This window comes from Gavialis gangeticus, unplaced genomic scaffold (genome assembly GCF_001723915.1).
Source record: "Gavialis gangeticus isolate Ggan-Ray unplaced genomic scaffold, GavGan_comp1, whole genome shotgun sequence".
NCBI lineage: Eukaryota > Metazoa > Chordata > Crocodylia > Gavialidae > Gavialis > Gavialis gangeticus.
The window spans coordinates 5,139,100-5,159,060 of NW_017729001.1; the positions used below are offsets into that span (position 1 = coordinate 5,139,100).

The 19,961-nt window shown below is 46.2% G+C and overlaps 1 protein-coding gene across 3 annotated transcripts in view; it reads right to left on the reverse strand.

The window, feature by feature from the left end:
* Nucleotides 1-1,305: 1,305 nt before the first annotated feature.
* Nucleotides 1,306-19,961, reverse strand: part of ASCC2 (activating signal cointegrator 1 complex subunit 2) — a 41,679-nt gene continuing 23,023 nt past the window's right edge. For 2 of the 3 annotated variants that reach the window (XM_019506729.1, XM_019506730.1), the window contains exons 11-19: nucleotides 18,682-18,750; nucleotides 17,886-17,961; nucleotides 15,862-16,044; nucleotides 14,995-15,209; nucleotides 13,259-13,378; nucleotides 9,117-9,341; nucleotides 5,816-5,915; nucleotides 2,848-2,927; nucleotides 1,306-2,127 (exon numbers count right to left, since the gene is read on the reverse strand). In XM_019506729.1, coding sequence (XP_019362274.1) covers nucleotides 1,956-2,127; nucleotides 2,848-2,927; nucleotides 5,816-5,915; nucleotides 9,117-9,341; nucleotides 13,259-13,378; nucleotides 14,995-15,209; nucleotides 15,862-16,044; nucleotides 17,886-17,961; nucleotides 18,682-18,750 — 1,240 coding nt within the window. In that variant the 3' untranslated portion in view covers nucleotides 1,306-1,955. The remainder of the gene's footprint in view (nucleotides 2,128-2,847; nucleotides 2,928-5,815; nucleotides 5,916-9,116; nucleotides 9,342-13,258; nucleotides 13,379-14,994; nucleotides 15,210-15,861; nucleotides 16,045-17,885; nucleotides 17,962-18,681; nucleotides 18,751-19,961) is intronic. The other variant, XM_019506731.1, reaches the window with a different exon arrangement.

The following is a 19,961-nucleotide window of genomic DNA, read 5'->3' on the forward strand; positions in this document are numbered from 1 at the left end:
GTGATTGCATAACTCAAAATAAGTTCTTAGTCTTTTATATTGCAGGGGGTATGGGTGGGGGAGTGTAGCTGTGGGGGGGGTATAGGGTACACTGGGGGCTTGTGCAGTGTTTGTGGGGAGTAGGTCTGTGGCTCTGGAACACTGTCCTCTCCTGCAGACAATACACATTGCTGGGGGGTGTATGTGTCTGTGTGTGTGGTTTGTGGGGTATGAGGATCCCCCCCACACTCCCCCTATGTCTGGCCAGTGCTGCACATTGCAGCAAAGAGCGCAGTCCCCGCTGAGCTGAGCCAGCTGCTTTCTCCACCCTAGCCCACTCCAGTACCTGGGGCTTCCCTCCTGTGCCTAAGTGCAGGGAGCGCCACAGAAACAAATGGCCCTGTGGGGGCTGTGTTCCTTGCAGCACTGGCCAGAGCCAGGCAGCAGGACTGAGCACAGCGCCCCTCCCCCACTGCCTGCCAGGGCTGCATGCCATGGGGGGGGGAAAAAAAGAGTGTGGAAGGGGTCCCCATACCCCTCCCCCTGCCCACCTGAGCTCCGTGCTGCTGCCGCCCAGGGGCATGGGCTCCACGCTGCAGCCAGCCTCAGCCCTATGCTCTGTGCTCCTGCCCAGCTGCAGCCCCTCTCCCCTTCCCTACCTACTGCCCAGATGGAGCAGGATGCCACGGAAGCCTCCAGCAGCAGCCCTGCCCTGTGCTAAAGGGGCTGGCCCGTCTGCCCATGAGGGTGGGAGCGAGGCACTCAGGATATCTGGGGGTGGGTGTAAGCACCTTGCTCCTATCCAGAGCCAACCCTAGCAGTGTGCAGGGCCTGTGGGATGGCGAGTGGCCAGAGCGTGGAGCTGGCAGTGTGCAGCAGTCACACAGAGTGGTGGCGCCCACAGCATGTGCCAGTAGTGGTATCCACGGGGCTCCCCAGTGTGGGGTCTGGGGTGGGCGCCCTGATTCGCCCCCCTCCCTCCCAAGGGATAGCTCTGCTCCCACCCTTGCAGGTGGAAAGGCTGGGCAGGGCACAATTCATTAGGAAGGCCCGTGGTAGCTTTCCTTCTGACTTAAACTGCTCTGCTTAACAAATCATGACAAGTATTGTTGTGGAAAACAGCTAACTAGGGCCTATGACAGTAGAGGCAAATTCCTGCATATCTTTATCTAATTTGCATATTGCAGTCATCTTGCTTAAGATGCCTTGATACCAAATTTAAAAGCAGTTCTGAGATGATTTAATCAAGTGAGGTCTCATTGCAGACAGATACTAGTTCACTGCTCATAGGATTCATGGACATACAACATAAAATACCAACTGAAAAAAAAAAAAATCAGTCCTTTATTTGCAATGCCGTTCTTTATAAAAATACTCCTCTTTTAAGGGAGATGACACTGTGGTACACTTGTACACCTGCATTCCTATAGGTATGTCAAAAACTGGAATTGCCCGAGTTGTTACAACAATCAAGCAAAAAACCACAAAACAACACCCCCCCCCCCAAAAAAAAACAAAAAACCACAACACCTATTAAGTTTGCTGCAGGATAAAGCATGACATCAGTGGAGGAGCAAGCTATAGCTGATAACACAGGTACACTATATGCTGTCAGTCACCTTAAGTGTTTCTAGTTGTGCTGATGGGAGCACCATGGCAATTATACAGATGGGATGGAAAAAGCCTAAATGATTATAAATAGTTTTTTTAAATGGCTGTTACAGCCTATCTGGTACATTCAGGAGTTCCTGCTGTCTTTTTTTCAAGAAGTGCAACAGCCAGCCTAAACCTGGCTGCTGAGCAATTCCTAGCATTCATAACTGGAAAGACCTCCCAGGAGATTAGTGATCCCCATTATACTGAAGTTTGAGTATTGCACTGTAACTTCCAGACCTTCACAGTAAGGGCATAGAGGGTGACAGCCTCAGAAATGAAGGCCTAGATAGATATAATTTACTATCTTAAGCAAGAGTCCTTTAGGAAGGGATCATGCCTTTGTTCCGTTTCCTGTCAGCCATTGCACGTCTGTTATGGTTAGCTCGTGTCCCTTTGCTGGCTTCTTTCTTCCTCCTTTCCTGTACGGTTTCCCGGTTCTGTCCATGTCCCTTTACATTCCCAACAACAGCTGCTGAGCCATCATGCTTGTGCCTGAAGCATGTGTTAATAAAAAGAGGGAAGTTATCATTGGTCCTACATCAGATCACAAAACTAGATTTCCTTTTAGTACAAAGGAGAGAGTGGGAGGAGAGTTCAGCTGGCCAGCCATTAAGTCTTACTGTGGCTAACTGAAAACTGGGCTGTACAGCCCTTCTATAATACAGGAAAATTATCTATTAACTACACGCAAATACAATCTTCTTATGTTTAGTAAGGTGACAGAAAGCCAAATACAATGCTGTCTTGTCTTCACCTGTGGAGGTTATTCAGGATGCAGGGAGCTCCTGCTCTCCCAAGAACCTATTAATCATATGCAGGGTCTTGTTCTCCTATTCACACAGCTGCAACAGTAGCACCGCTATGGCAAGTGAATAGGTTGGTCAGGGGTCCCATACCATTGGCACACAAACAGTAGATGTACTGAGGTTAAGCTGAGTAAGAAGACTGAGACAGTGTCAGTTTCAAAAGATGCATTTGTTAACTTAAGAGTGGTGGGAAGCATTTTGGGTTGATTCAAGCCAACTTAAGACCTGCATCAAGTCAAGATGCTTCATTCCATTATGGCAGTAGCCTTGAGGAGACAGGGATCTCACGATCAGCTGTCACGGTATTAGTCAAAAGTGAAATCTTGGTCCACTGAAGTCAATGAACATTATGGTACTGACTTCAGTAGAGCCCATACTTCATTCCAAATAAGGGATTCTGTCTTACCCTTTCCTGGCAAGGTAAATCATCCGTCGGGCTTCTGCTCTCTCCCTCAGCACAGCTGGGTCCTGGACAAAATGGTCCTGCTGCAGAATAGAAGTTACTGTAGTATTACATACTCATTAGCAATATCTGAGGAGATACAGAAACTTGGCTTTTTGTGGTATGGTTGAGTCCTTCCCTACCCCCAACCTACAGCTGAGGTTACCAGTTATGACTAGACGATTCAGCAGATTAGTGCTAGGGAAGCCCTTGATGCAAGATGATACAAGCTACTCTAACTGAAATGCTGGCAGAACATCTAGACCGTGGGTAGGCAACATTTTTGGCTAGTGCTGAAAAAAAACGCAATGTCCACCTTGTAAGGTGCCAGTGCCAGCAAGCCAAAAAAAACCCAAAACTGGGGTAGGAGGTACATGGCAGGAAACACTGCATATATTAATATAGTTAATCATAATGTTTTTTGTTGTTGTTGTTGTTTTTTGTTTGTTTGTTGTTTTTTTTTTGTTTTTTTTTTACAGTAAATACCAGGTTTTCTAAAAATTCTAAACCTGGTGTCAATAAATAAAACTTTATATACTACCATTGTTCTTGTGAATTCTCATTTTGTTAAGCAGGTTGTGATGAAAGAGGGAGAGAGGGAGAAAGAGGGATGGGGGAAGAGAGAAAAAGGGCGAGAGAGAGAGAAAGGGAGAAAAGAAAAAGGGAGAGAAAAACAAGAAGAAGAGAAAAAGAAAGAGAAAAAAAAGGAGAGAGGAAAGAGAAAGAGGGGAGATAAAGAAAAAAGAAAGAGAAAGAAGTGTGTCCCTCACTGCCCACATGTCCCACCACTACCAGCTGCAGCTTGGACCCACTAGTCCAGGGCAGTGTCCGGTGGAGGAAAGCAGTGACACCCCAGCAGCAGTTGCCAAGGCCAGGGTGATCATGCCTCCCCGACAGCCCCAGAGCAGAGGGAGCCTGGGCCCAGGGCTGGGAGGAAAGACCTAATTGGGGCTTGGGCAGACAGATGCCCTGTCCCACCTGGGTGGGGGCAGCACCAGGGTACTTAGCGCTGGGGTTGGGCACTTGGGGCAGAGTCTGGATGGTGTGGTGAATCCTGGGTGCAGGGGGAAGCTCCATAGATAGGCCAACCTAGCCGGGCCCTTGGGAAGGCAGCAGGTGGAGGAGAGTGAGGGCTGTGTGGGAGGCATGGGCTGCCTCAGGGTTCCACAGACTTGGGCCACAGTGGGCAGGTGGCCGGGGGCACCCAGCAGCACCTGAGGTGGGGCCTGGCCCAGCCTGCACAGCTCTGTGGGGATGGGCTGCAGCCACCCTGCCTGCTTGGGGATGCCACCTGGTCAGGGCAGAACACCAGGCTCACGGGACCCCAGGCTCAGCCTCCCTGCATGCTGGACAGTGCAACCAGGGCAGAGCCACTCCTGGTGCATGGGCCTGGCTGTGGGGCCCAGCTGCAGGAGGCCCCCAGGCCTCAGAAGCAGCCACTGCAGGCAGCGCTGGGTACCAAGCCAGCCACGAACCTCCAGCACTGTGGCCCTCCACAGTGCCTACTCACGCCACAGCCTTACCCACCTGCAGCTCCCCCTCCAGGGGCCAGGCCAGGGGGTGAGGTCAGCAGAATGCAGACAGCATCCCTGCCTGTGCTCTCCTGACTTTGTCCACGGTGCCTGGTGTGGTGCTAGGACTTGTGGCTGCTCCAGAGACCCCAGAGCAGCAACTTTAAAATATATATTTTTAAACAATATCTTCGCACACATCCTGGCGTGCCAAGGAAAATATATGTCTCCACGTGCCACTAATCGGCACACATAGTAGGGGTTTCCTATCCCTGATCTAGACTGCAAGTTTGTTACTGAGATTCTGTTCCTCCCTTACCATCACGGGTGGGCAAAATGGCAGATCCAGCCACTGGCCAGACTGGGGCACACAGGCTACAGATTGCAGCTCTGCCCTGGCTCTGGACCACGCTGTCACTGCCACAAGATCCTAGTTTAGCTCTGGAGCAGCTCTGTGCCATGCCGCACGCCCTGTCAGCAGGGGTAGTGTTGAAGGGGATTTGGGGGGGGGGGCTATAGCCACCTCAAAATTCCCTGTAGCCCCTCTGCCACCAGCACATGCCCCACACAGGTGGTAGCACCTGAGCCTGTCCACAACAAACCCCCTCCAGCCCCCCTACCAGGAAGAGGCTGGCACCATTGCTACCTGCCAGTCCTGCTCGGGCCACTCTCCACAGAAACACCAGCGCTGTGCTATCACAGCATGGCTGTGGCTGGGGTCTTCATAGAAACTGGCCCCAGCTGCGCAGGCAGGGGCTGCTGGGAAATGGAGTCCACTGCTGGCCAGATCCAGCCCACAGGCCAGGCTTTGCCCACCCCTGCTTATCAGTCAATTTCACCATTAATAATACTGTATTTACTCAATTCCAAGACAAGATTTCGTTCCCCCCATTGAACAGAGGAATCAAGTACAAGGTGGCGGAGCATGCTGCTCCGGTGCCAGCAGGCTCTTCCCCCTTCCAGCCTGGCGCACAGAGCACAGCTCCAGCTCAGCCTCATAGTGGCATGTAGCTGACACCACTATTGTGGGGTCAGGCTGGTGCCAGTCTGTGATGTGGGAGGAAGGATAAGGCAGAGAGAAGAAGAGTATCAGTGGTGGGGAGACAGATAGGTAGGCAAGTGACAGATGCCTGAGGCTACATGGAGCAGGCAAAAGTTTGGGAGAGACAGGGGGCAAGCTGTGGACTGCTATACTCAGGGGACTTTTTACTGTCCAACTGTTTGCTGCTTCTGACCAAAGGGGCACCCTATCACACTGAAGAGCAATGCCTATCAATGCTGAAGTTGGAAGATTCAGGTTCTGAAATAGGTAACTTACCATGCTAAAGCCCCTGCCAGCAATAACAGGCAAAGTAGATGGGACTTACAATGGAACTTTTCATAGCTCCAATTTCCATCAACCTGCAAAACAAGCAAGTCACCTTTGCTGTTTCTTTTTCAGCTTCCTCCTCTTCCAGGTCCTCTTCCCCTTCGTCTTCCTCTCGTCCTTTCGGTTTCAGGACCTGAGGCGTGGTAAATGGCCTGGGAGTTTGAGGCACAAAAGAAGAAAAACTAAGGGACCTCAACCACAACTATTTTACTTGGGCAATGCTATTACTATAGCCCAGCATCATTCAACTAGCTATCCAGAGGCTACATCTGGCCTACAAGGGGTTAACGTGCAGTCCCCAGGCACCTGCCTGGCTGCCACTTTTCCCTTGCTCCTGCTACTGCAGCAGCCTCTGGAGTGGGACAGTATGCAGTGGTAGAAGGGGTGTGGACCTTGCACTGCCCACATGATGGTGGGAGGGCAGAGGGGAGATGGGCTTGTACTGGCTGCACAGTGGCACGCAAGTCATATTGCTGCTGCCAGATGGCATAGTCAATGGCAGGAGGAGGGCGAGGGGTTCTCACTGCCCACATGGCAGGACCGTGGGGATCCCACACAATAGGCAGCCCTCACGTCATAAGTTCGTGGTCTGCAGCCACTCAGAAGTTGGACAGCCTTGCTATGGCCTGTCCAAGGCCATTTAAAAAACATTTCTGAACTGCAGAAGTGACAGGCATTTAAAGAGCATAACCAAAGCTTTTAGGGACCTATAACTTAATAACATGGGTGGAATGAATTACTAACTTTGTAGGGAAAGATGTGACAACAAATGATGAATTTGCTATGTTCCACAAACACTTGCAGAGACTGCAATTACCAAATATTTCCAAATTGGAAAGTTTCAGCTAAGCACCATGTTCTTCCTTTCATATTTACTACTTCACCCCCGCACTTTTGATAGGATCATGCACATGATGGACAAAATACAGCTTTGTCATAATTCTACTGAGATCAATGGAGAGGTCTCTATCCATCCCCACTCCAGGAAGATTTTGGAAACACATTTGTTCCTTCTGAGTCCAGTTTTGATAGATATGGAAAATATGTTTCCCAGGGAAGTTCAAGGGGTGTACATAAACATGGGGGGGGAACAATCAATAACAATTATCACCCAGCACCTCCCCAAGGGAGGGATGGTATGACATTTCATGAAGTGGGGGAGTTGCAAGGGGAAGGATAGGCACTTAGAGACACCACAAGGAACCAAGAATCCATGCCTGCCTTCATAAGCCAAGCCAGAGACTCCCACAATGCATCATCACGAAAGCGGTGAAGTTTGACTGTTAGCCCTCTCTAGACTTCAACACAGACTGGGGAGTCTGGTTTCATGCAGGTGAGCCAATCTTTATGTATCCACTATAACAAAAATGACTTTATACTCAAGACAGCTGAATTCTAACCCACAGCAATTGGGCAGAGGTCATCCCATGGATTCTCAGCTGTACTTAAGTCAGCTTTGCACTAGTTGAGGATTTTTTCCACACACAAATACTTGATTGGGAAAACCCATCAGCTCTATAGCCAATTTGCACATCTAGAATAATGCAAAGGGCCTGCGGGAGAAAGAAACTGATTTTAGTTCTATTTTAGTGCAAGGATTTAAGCCTGGTATTCCATCAGAGAAGAAATCAAAATGTAAAACCAGAAGTGTCCATTTGTATTGAAGTCACAGGCCTGGTATTCAGAAGCAACAACATGCACCTGCCCTTCATAATGTTTTTACTGAGAGGTACATGGGCATCTCAGACCCTTGGAGGGGTGGGAAATCAACCTCCAGTGTGTTACGGGCAAGTTTGCAGGAGCCTTTTATTTCTGATCCCCAACAATACTTCAGAAAGACTTCAAAGGAATAAAAAAAAAAAAAAAGCAGAGTTGCATTTTTAAAAACTGGCATTAGCACTGTGTTAATAACAAGTTACAGCTCCAGCTTCCTGAAAGCACTGTTACGGTTGGAAAGTGATTATGTTAATTGCAAGAGAAATATTAAGCCTCCAGCTTCTAGGAGATGAAGAAATAAAGTATGCTTGGTTTCCTGCTAAATCTTACTCTTTTTTTCCTGAAAATGTCCCTCAGTCATGATTTTATAATAAAAATGCTATGCTTTTCCAACTAGGGGTGAATCGATAGAGATTTTTGGGGCTGACACCGATAGCCAATTTTTAAGGAGGCATATTGGCCAATACCAATCCGATTTCCTATACAGCTGCGTGCAGCTGGTAAGTCTGCTGTGGTGGAAGGGGAGGGGGGGAGGGAACGGGTGTGGGCGAGCAAATCAAGGCCCCCCATGGTGAGGGAGGGAGTGGGGCAATTGTAAATATACCAATAAAACATTGTGTTCAACTGATACATAAAAAGATATAGATATACAGATCTATATCTAGTGGCGTTTCATTATAAATAATGGAAAAACTATTTTGGGGGGTTTTAGTCCGAGAATTTGCAATTTTTAAACAGAGAAAACCAGGATCCCTGGCTTACGAATATACAACTTACCATGTGGGGCAGGCCTTTATTGCACATGAACTGCTCTGCAGCAACTGCCTGTGTGTATGATCTTACCCTGTGATAAACAGAAGCTAAATATGGACAGAGGAGTACCATCACAATTTACTTTCTTCATCTGGGTTTGGAACAGGCACATGGGCATTTACTGCAGAGTAAATGGCATGAGGTAAAACCCTGGTCCTTTTCCTTTGCAGTAAACTGTTTTCATGTCCATACCCCAAAGCAGAAGCATGGAGGTCACTTGCCTAGTCAGTGGAATAGGCCCAGCACTTTCAGTCCCCTGCTCAAATAACTAGATCCCATAAGAGCCATAGAAACAGGGAAATTCACCAAGCAAGCAAGGCCAGAAGGAAGATTATCCTTCCTGTTTTCCCAGCTGTTTTTCTGGATCTGGGATGAAGGGAGGAAGAAACAAGCATGAGGTCATCGTGCTGTTTGTGTACAGAGTGAAAGCTTAAACCCTATTCACGCAGCCTGCTAGAGAGGTTTGTAAACAAAGCCAAGGTATTTATTTGGTTCTGAAACCAGAGAGAGAAAGGGAGGAAACAGGGAGCGAAAAGGAGTCCTAGAGCTTCCTGTACCCAGAACTTCAAAAAGCTCTTGTCAAGGGGGAAAAAAGGAGACCCACAGCCTGTCCATCCTCTCAGGTCAGAAGTAGGAAGAGTACTGGGAGAAAGAAAGAAATCTTTGGAGCTTCTCTTCCTGGCACAAGACCAGCAGCACAGAGAATGGAGTCCTGTGGATGTGGCCAAGTGCTCAGATATGTTCTCCTATTTCCTCTGTACCAGCATTTACATATTAGGAACATGGACTATCAACTTCCTACAGGCTGAAGCCATTGTACATACCTCCTACTGATCAACTCATCATCCGAGTCCGCATCATTAGCCCCAACCTGGTTCGCATCATAGGTGTCATCATATTCATCCTCGTAGTCATCCCTAGAGAACTGGGCTTCTCCAGCCTGCTCAGGAACCTCCTCTACAATCACACTGTACTGGCTGTAGCGTTCCTTCTGCTCAGCAATTAGACGCTTGTCATTCAACAAACTCTCTGTTGTGTCCTTGTCCTTCCTGCAGCCCACAGCATGGAGATGGAGGGACAGAAAAAAAACCCACAAAACAAAAACAGAATAGAGGCACTTCAGAATTATTCTTTATAGCTAGATTTTTTAAATAAATGGAAACTCATTCCTCCCCAGTGACTAAACATTTCATCCTGCAGTAAAACTCTTTGTCTCAAAAACACTTCCGAATCATTGAGTACCTCGGGAGGGGTAATTAACCAATGGAGATGCAAAAGGGATCATTTTGAAAGCAGTCAGCAAGAATGCCCAACAGATTAGGCCAGGAATTGGACTGTACCATTTCCATTTCAAATGAAAGGGAAGATTTTAAGGGCAACCAAATACAATTATACTCAAGCTGGAATGTGGCCACAACCCAGCTCCCACAACAAGTACTGTGGATCTTTAATGACAACAATAATCAGAGCCCAGATTTGGTCCCAACAGAAGACAGAACCTCCAAGTACACAGTGACAGCTAACACCATGCTGCCATGCTAGTTCAGAGATTAAATATCTGGGCTGTAGTGCCAGGAAGCACAAACTAAAGATCAGGGCAACAGTGAATGGGGTGCTCACTAGGGCTGTGTGAAGCTTTGGTTGTTGATTCAATTCAGCAGAGATTCGGCCCAACTCCAAATCCAAACTGAATCAGGAGACCCTTTAATCTCTCCAAATCGATTTGGAAAGATTCATAGATTCGGACATAGACACAGCTTTAAATGTTTTTTTCTACATACCTCTAGGTACCAGGTGGCTTGTGAATGCTGAGATGCTGGGGCAAATGGAGCATCCCATGGGAACGTGGCAGGTACCCAGCGTGCTCGACAGTGGACCCGGAAGTGGACCAGAAGTACTTCCGGTCCACTTCTGGGTCTGCCAGGGAGCAAGCAGGGGGACTCCCCCCCACCAGCAACTGGTGCCTCCAGGGTCTGGAGGGGCACCCAGGGTCCCCCCATGGCCAATCACCAAGCTGGGGGGGGTACTGAGGGGTCCCCCACTTGCTTGACGGCGGACCCAGAAGTGGACCAGAAGTAGTTCCAGTCCACTTCTGGGTTCGCCACCAAGCATGCAGGGGGGCCCCCCCGAGCTCCTGTGGGATGCTCTATCTGCCCCACCATAGCAGCATTCATAAGCCATGCCTGGTACCTTGAGATATGCAGAAAAAACATTTAAAGCTGTGTCTATGGCCAAACTGGCATTGAATCTTCAGATTCAGATTTGGCCAAATCTAACTGAGACAGTGATTTGAATCAATTAATTGAATCATTGTCCCCGATTCGGGTTGAATCCGAATACTGCCTGTGTCACGCACCCCTAGTGCTCACACGTCCCTCCCCAGTAGTCAGAGGGTTTACAATTTAAGTTTGTGATGAGAGAAAGCAGATGGAAGCAAGGAAAGTAAAATGGAAGAATGAGAACTACAATATGCATGGAAGAGTAAGGATAGAAGTTGGGGGGGGGGGGCAGAGAAAGCAGAACAAAACACCACACCAAGAAATCCATCTGTATCAGGAAGACCCCTAGAATACCACCACTTTCTGCAACTGTAGCATTTCTGATCTAAACACCTCAAAGCACCATATGAACAACCCTCAGTTAAACCTGCCAAGCAAGTAACACTGGACTCATTTTATAGGTAAGAAACTAAGTTTGGCCAACATACTCAAATCTGGCACCCAACTGTATGTGTGCCTAACCTGAAACACTTTCTACCTTGATTGTCAGATAGGCTCGGTGCCTACTAATCCTGTGCAGGAAGCAAGGTCTTGTGACACTTAAGCTGTAAACCATGCATGGAGTTTAGACAAATAGGGAAAGCCTTTCCTGAGCATACTCCAAAACACTCCAAAGTTTAAAGGGAATTCACAACTGAAGTTTCACTTGGAATAGCTGAATTCTCTTCATATTTCTAGTAGAGGAACCTGCCTGAGAAAGAGGTGTATCCAAAATGGCCAGATTCCCATGGCATTTTTCCTACAAGGGAAAATTATTTTAAGCCTGATCTTGGGCTTCATTCACATTTGGAATTCCCAAATAAGCTAAGATGACACAGGCAGTGTCTGCTTTCCCCCTCCTCCATGAATCATTGCATTGGTTTCCAACACTGAAATTAGCTGCAGTTAACTTCAAACATCCCTGAAAAATGTTTTTTTTAATCCATTTGTTACATCTCATCTTTTAGGCTGCTGGTCCCTGCCCAAAATGGGCAAACACCAAAACAGTGCTTTTCTGGTTTTAAGGAATGCAAGAATAGGTTATCATTACAACCCGTATTAGACCTCAGACCAGACTGGAAAAAACACTGTTGCCCAGAAGTCTGGGCAAGGTCTAATTTTCCTACCTGAAAAGCAAGAACAAGAGACAGAACCTATGCCTTTGCTGCTGCAAAAAAAGGTGTTCTTTACATCAAGATAGCTCTCGAAGTAAAATCCTAGCAGACACAAGATACATGGTAGCTGCAATCCACAACATACCCCAACACCTCAGAGGGCTGACCTCAACCAGCTACGTCAAAGCAAAAACTACATAGTGTCTTGTTTACACTGGGATTTAGCATTAAAAGTGATGCCTCTGTGCAAAACAGGTGTGTTTTACAGTGAAGAGACACCTTTAGGGAGAGCAGACCAACAGACAGCAGTACCAACAGGAGAGTAACTTAAGGGGCCAAATGACAATACATCTTTCTTAGGGAGCTGAAGCAACAATCTGTGCTGCCAGTCATCTGAGAAGGGACAGGGTCAGCTATCCAACAACCAGATAACAACTTGGGGAGATGGCATTGCTGGGCACATCTGTGACTGAACCTTATTGTGAATGGGATGTCTGTTAGTGCTTTTACCAGGAAAGAATGTACTAGTTTTGAAAGAGAAAAGTGGGGATAGACCATCTCAGACTGTATCTTAAATGTCTAATAGTACAAAGTGGTAGTGTTAGGGTGAAGCTGTAGCCATGATGATCCAGGAAAACGTGAGAGATCCAACAAAAAGATATCGCCTACAAAAATCCTTACCTCTCCTCAATAGTACAAAAGCAGTTTTTTCTGATCAGAAAGGCAAGCAACAATCAAGTTCAGTAATCAAAGTCAATGTAAACTTCACAGTAAAAGAAGCAATAATTTGAGAACCCACTGCTGCAAAACACAACTTGATTGGACTTTAGGAGAGAAGTGATTTTCCTTAATATGTTGTTATAGTCTTTAATTTCCAGCTTAGCTAATGCTGCCATGTTCAAGTGGTTTAATTTGCAAACCAATTTTTCATCTATACACAATGCATGGAAAAATAAAACTGTGCTCACACTTGGTTGATTTAAAATAAGCTTTTGAAAAGCATATGAAACATAGAAAACCACTCAGTTAGGGATAAAACCTGTGTCAGCCTGAATGAAAGGGTAATGCCAAACAGCTTAGGCTCAGTAAATATAAAAGATACAGAGCAGCATGCTAGAATAGGTGAAAAACAGAGTCAATGCAATTTCACTGCAAGCACTCAGCAACAAAGGCAGGAACTACCAGAGAAGAGACTAGACCAATATTCTTCTGCATTATCAGAACTGGATTTCAAGCCAGATGGGTATTAATATTTCCCTTGAACTTGAAACAGACTGCTATATAGTCTCAGGTCTAACTCAATCTTAGGCTGCTGGCAACAGTGACAATTATAACTTTATACTGACAAAACAAAACAAACGTAAAAGGCAAACAGAAGTACATCATCAAGAAAGGTCATTAAGAACCAAAGTTACATAATCATTTCATTTTATTTCCCAAATAAGAGAGCTTGAAGACTGAAACAATCAAACAGTCATAACCACCTACATACAAGTGATCAGAAAAAAAATAGTCTCCTCTTTTTGTCAAACTTGTATAAGATTTTGTTACTTGAAGTTGTCCAAAAGGGCTTATTAAAATGAATATACTCACCTCCTACCTTTCTGTACCCGGGACAGGTCTATTGAATCTCTGCTGAAAACATCAAACTCATCATCCTGGAAGACATTACATCGAGAAGTCACCAAAGGGGTTGGATCTGGCTTCATCTGCCTGTGGAAAAGATAGAACAGAAATCTCTAAGATAAAAGCAAGACAGGCCATATTCTCCAGCAGAAGTACACACTTGCTCAGATCTCTGTTATTCTGCTAACCCCTCAGCCATACCCATGTGTTCAAGGCGCTAAAACTAAACAGTATTTGAGGGAGCACAAACTTAGCAAAAGCAAAAAGAAAAAATTCTTTTCAATTAAGAGCACACAAAAGAAAATATAAACAGCAAACATTCAATACTGAGGAATACTTGTACTCAAAATGACTCAGTAAAGCCAAACTGAAGTTTGATGACTACCCTCCAAAGGAAATCCCAACAATTTGTTACTGTTGGTTTCAGGATATTTGGTTCCCTATGGTTATGTATCAATACTGGTCTCAAGCCTCCTGGCTACATCTGTTCAATTTATAAGTCTAACTATGATTATTTTTAGATTTGTTTTTGCTGGTGCAGTAAACTCAGCCCAGAATCTGAATATTCAGCTGTGCTTTGCCTCTACAAACACCAATAATCACATTTCTGCATTTGCCACTTTGCTGACAGCTTGTTGAGGATGTACAAGGCAGAACAGGATCCAGCCCCACTGTCTTGATAGCTGTATTGTCTCTGCAGGGGCAAGATAAACAAGGGGAGGTGGGGAAGAAGAGTTGAACACTCTTCCTCCTGCCCCCGCTCCCCTCCCCAACGCACACAAACACAAAGAGTTTGTGCCAGCAAATTCAGCAGATTCGACTCAAATACCAAACAGCAACACACCGCTGAATATAACATCTGCATTTTTAATATGCTCACTTTTCTGGTAAGGATTTCATTTTTTAAGTGTGTCATATCACTATTACAGCCCAAACACGGCCAATGCCTTTGTGCATTACAGCTGGGCATACCAGTCACATTTTTACCTGAAATTACACTGCTGCCATAGTGCATGCATAATCCAACAGCTGCAAAGGCAGCTAGAATTTAGTTAATTTTACTGCCTGCTATGATTCTGAAGTCCCATGTGCAATGTATGGAAAGGAGCAAAAGCCACTCACAACTCCACAAATTGTGACAAATGTGGATTTGAACTGTTTCCAAATTTCCTTGGGTTAACTTCAACTAATGCATATTTGACAGTGCTAGTACTTGACAATTTTACTTCTCTACCCTGTAGGATGAATTTCAGTTCAATGAATTCCTTTGAAGATACTTTTCTTCCTGTAGGACACGTGGGATTTAGTCATCCAGGACCACAGCCTTCCGTACCAAATTCAAAGCTTGCAGATAATGATGTCTGCACTGGATGTACAAAGTGGTGGCACTGTATTGCTCAATCCTAGGCTAAGATGATGCCATCCAATACACAATTTTAATGGGTCTTGTTTTAGTGTCCAATGGACAATCATTTCTCATGACAAGTTACTACTGCACTGGAATTCTGAATGGAAAAAGTCTCCAGGTTCTGCAATGACACAAGGCACTGGGAAGCTCCCCTTGCAGCACCCTGCCACAGGGAAACACAAGCCTTCAGCTTCTCTTCTATAGAGGGATTTCTAATCTACACAGAGAATGTTCATTTAAAAGAAAAGTCACAGAAATAGAGACATCAGAGCAGCAATGAAACCTCATCTCCCACCTTGGCATTGTTTGGTCCAGTTTGTCCAGGGATGGCACTAGCTTGTCCTCCAGGATGTTGTTGATCACCTGCTCTACATTGTAATCATACCCTTCCAGGCAGGCCAAGATGAAGCCCTCCCCAAGATCAGGCAGCAGATCTTTCACTTGAGAGATCAGAGAATCTAGCTCCACCCCTGAGACCTTGGGAATGGGTGCTGCAGCTGCTCCAGCATACTACAGGTGTAAAACATAATGGGCAGCATTACTGAAAAGGAATTGTGATATTGATTGGGTGTGTGTAGGTATATACAGTGAAGGAGAGTAATTAGGGCCATAAAAATTTAATGCAACTGGAAGCTAATATTGCAAACTGATCAGGAGAGTTGTTTATACAATGCAGTCATAGCCCACAAAGCTAGGTGGCCAAGTCCACTTTTGTTTGTTCCTGAATGAGAAAACTGGTATGTTTCTAAGGATTGCTTCCCAAATAGAACTCAGCCCCTCGGAAAACATTACAGCTGTTTGTAAAGCAGATAGAAGATAGGATGCGAAGATACTAAGGAATGCAACTGATGTAGTGTAGCACCCAATGTAACCCACCCAGGTGCTCTTCAATAGGAAACCCATGGAAAAAGCAGTTAAAGGGGGTTTTACCCAGCATAAGGTCAGGATTAGGACTTAGTCTCTTACCCCACTAGTTATTTAACAAGCACATATTGCATTAAACATATGGCAGCTATTCAGTTTTTGGTTCATCCAGCTGTCTAGAACAGAACTCCAAACTGGGATTCAGTAGCAGAGTCAAGAAAATGAATCCATTCCATAGAGAAATGAGTGAACCAGAGACTGAGAAAACCCAGTCCTATCCATGCAGTTTCATACTCACTTCATCTTCCAATCTATATGCATCATCAAGCTCCGAGTCCTTAGCAGCATCTTCTGTCATTGCTGAGGCTCCACTGGATGCCAATGGTAGTGCTGGGTCTTTAGCAACACAGGTTTTTCTCCTATTCACACCTTCCCAGGCACTTTCCACTGCTTGGACGATATAAGCTGTTCGGGTCTCATCCCTGGAAGACTAAGTTAAGGGGTTTTTTGTTCTTTATTCCTAGCTGACGAATTTGAATACCACTTCCAATTAGTTACATGCTGTTTGCTTATGTTTTTGTCTACGTTGGTCTTTTTACCCAAAGTTTTTCTACTAATGCTAGGGGTGCACTGATGGAGATTTTTGAGGCCAAGACTGATAGCTGATTTTTAAGGAGGCATATCAGCCGATACTGATCTGATTTCTGATACATCCGTGTCCAGCTTGTAAGTCATAGATTTAGATTCATAGATTGCAAGGCCAGAAGGGACCTTGGAAGATATTTGGGTCCGACCCCCTGCACCAAGCAGGAAAGATAACTGGGGGTCAGTTGACCTCAGCAAGGTGACTGTCTAGTCTCCTATTGAAGATTTCCAGGGTAGGTGATTACATCATGTCTGGAGAGAGCTTATTCCACAGTCTGGACACCCTGACTGTAAAGAAGCTTTTCCTAATGTTGAGCTTGAATCAATCTTCCAGGAGTTTTTAGCCATCAGATTCCAATCCACCCAACTTGCTAGACTTTTTAGGTCCACCTGTATCTGCAGCCTATCTTGAAGTGTGACCATGCTCCCCCGTAACTTGTTGTGGTCTGTAAACTTGGCCAGTGAGCTCTTCACCACCACATCCAAACTGTTAATAAAGATGTTGAAAAGTACTGGACTGAGCACTGACCCCTGTGGGATGCCACTGCCCGCTTCTCGCCAGGGTGACACAGGTCTGTTCACTACAACTCTCTGGGATCTATTCCGCAAGCAGTTTCTTACCCACCTGGCTGTCTTGGAGTTAAGTCTGTTGCGGTGGAAGGGTAGGGACATAGGGGGGCAGATCAAGGCCCCCGGCAGTGAGGGCAGGAGTGGGGCTGGGACAAGCGCTGCCCAGCTGGGGCAGGGCAGGTGCAGGACAGAGCCACGGCTCATTGGGGTGGGGGTGGGGGGAATGGCTTCTGCTGCTGCACACCACTCATCCAGGAACCGCTTGTCCGGCACTCACCTGCTCATCCAGCAGCTCCCACCTCTGCTCCTGCCACTCATCTGGGAGGGCATGAGGGGGCAGGTATGTGCCTCCAGATCTGCACGGGGTGGGCCAGGGCTACACCTGGGACAGGTGGTAGCAAGACTGGGAGTGGGGGCTATGGGGTGCTATAACAAATTTTGGGGTGGCTGTAGCCCCTCCACAGCCCTACTACCAGCACTGCTGCCGGCCATCCCAAGCGCAGCCCAGCAAAGCCCAGGTCCCACCCCGATCCAGGGGCACACGCCCTCACCCCCATGCTCTCCTGGACAAGTGGCAGGAGCAGCAGCAGGAGCTGCCAGGCGAGCACCAAACAAGCTGCTGGATGAGCAGTGTGCAATGGTGGATAAGCCACAGCTGTGTCCTGAGCCCACCCCTGCCCAGATGGGCAGCACTTGCTCCAGCCCCCGTCCCAGCCCCACTCCCTCCCTCACTGCCGGGGGCCTTCATCTGCACCCCCCATGCCTCTTCCCTTCCCCCCTCCCCTTTCATCAGAACAGATTTACCATCTGGACACTGCTCTTCAAGCTGCCAGGATGTGCTCCTCACCACCTATATGCTGCTCTGTGGCTGTGCATGCATGGGCCATTTATCAGCCAAATTATCAGCAATATTAGACTAATTTCCAATAAAGACAATTTTCTTTACATCAGTGTTGATCCGATATCAGACCAATGTATTAGTGCACCTCTAACCAATCCCAAAATAGTGGTGCAGCTTAACCACAAGTAATACACTAAAGATAGCTGCAGACTACTGCTAACTTTTTAAAATACAGTGCTGTGTCCACTGGCTGACAATAAAGGATATAAGGTGGAAGATGCCTGCTGAAGCAGACTCACGTCATCTACAACAGGAAATAACTCGTCATAGTCACGGAGAAACCTGAAAATCCAAAAGCAAGTTCATTAGTCAATCTTGGGAGGGAATTAACTGCTGGAATGTCATGCTGTTATGCCCTACGGCACAGTTGTAACTTCCTTATCACTGAGTTCTGAACCTCAGTCCCACGCAGACATTTCCTCTTACTCAGTAATGAACTCCAGCATGTGTCACCATGCCTGTTGTTTCATCCCATCATCCCTCAATACCCTTCAACACAGCAGCCACTTATAACATTCAGCATGATGATTTAAACCTCTAACTCTGCCAGAGAACAAGTATGGTTTAGTGCTTAAAGCACACAGCTAGAGAAAGGGTGGAGTCAGAAAATATGGATTCAATTTCCAGCTCTACAAGCGATTCATTGCATGTCTCTGGATGTGTTGCTTAACCTCCTTGTGGTTGACTTTCCCCATTAGCAACAAGCAGACAACCTGGAAAGAGAGCTGTCATACTTAATTTACTAAATCTGCTCGTACAACTTTGAGAGCCTAGAGGCAGAGATGCCAATGAGACTCAAGACCTAACCATTTCCAGCAACCTCCTTAGCATCACAGTTAAGCTTGTTATACAGGCGAAGACTCTCTCACAAGAATTTTTTTCAATTGAACTGAAAGATTTCCCACTCCCCAGTGCACTGGAATGCCTTGTATAGGGATGCCAGAGCAATTCTGGTGCAAGGAATGGAAGCATACAGAAAGTCTCTTCTTCCTTTAGACCCACCTCCTCTCTTGAAGCACTGAGGTGAAGATCTGTAGAAAGTCTTCAATAAAGGGCTGAATATTCTCACAACTGTAAAAGACAATGCCACAATAGTAAAAACTTAAATTCTGAGATGAACATCCTCCTGAATCTCTACGTCCACCTGCCAAGTCTGTGACAAAAATCCCATTTCTCCAACACATTTGATTCCACTGGCACCACTGAGATTTCATTTTAAAAAGCTACAAAAAGTGAAACTTTTCAAAGCTTTTCTCAAGTTTTCTGAACATTTCAGCAAACTGAATCGTTTCACCTTTGGGACATAGTTAGGAAAGTGAGAGCTCCAAGAGGCTTGAAAACCACAATTCACACTGTAAAAAGCCCAATGAGAAGTCACAGCAGAGGGGGGGTGAAAGCAGCTGTTTTATGGTTTTTTTAATCAAATTTTGCAAGACTGATCTTCCATATGACACTACATAGAATTTCTCAGCGGATGGGTGGTCTCTTTCACCCCTTTTATGTGGGTATATATGCCAAATGAGTTCTCACTCACAGCCCTCTTTCCTATAGATTCTCAAATTCTCCTTGCTTCTGCTGCCTTGAGCATCGCTACAGAAACCAAACAGATGTGAAAGGCCAAGAACCTCCACTTCACAAATCAGAGTACTCCTGGCCAGTGGATTACTACAAAAATAGCTATTTCTCTAGAAGTTGAGCATGTCACTGCCACAATAACCATAGCTCCTGCCAACCTGGGAATGAAAAGATTCTGGGTTACTTCAGATTACCTTTGGCTGCTCTTGTTGTCCATGAACTACGATGATGTCCCTTATTACTGTATGGTTCAAGTGCCTCCCAACCCAACACATTTATACTTATAACACCCACACAAAGTATAACAGTGCTATTATTTTACAGATGGAGAATTGAGACAGAGAGGTTAAGCTCCCAATCTATTCCAACTCCGTGTAGCCTGTGTAATTAACAAAGAGCAGCAAGGAAGAGGAGGAGGACTATTTAATGTAAAATCCATAAATACTATTGCGAGCAGGGGCCAGAACCCAAGAGTACCCTCCTCTCCCAGGAAGGTGTCACTGGACTAGAGTGTTAGGCTTAATTTTACATGCTGTCGTTCTGCCCTCAAACAACTCTTATTTTAGTGGCCCAGGTTCAGCTGGAGTTCTGGAAAATGCCCTCAGGCCCAACTAATCCATAGTCCAGTGCATAGGACACTTTGCCGGGAAGTGGGAGATGTTAGTACAAACCCCCTCTGACAGAAGAAGGCTTAAAACCATGGTTTC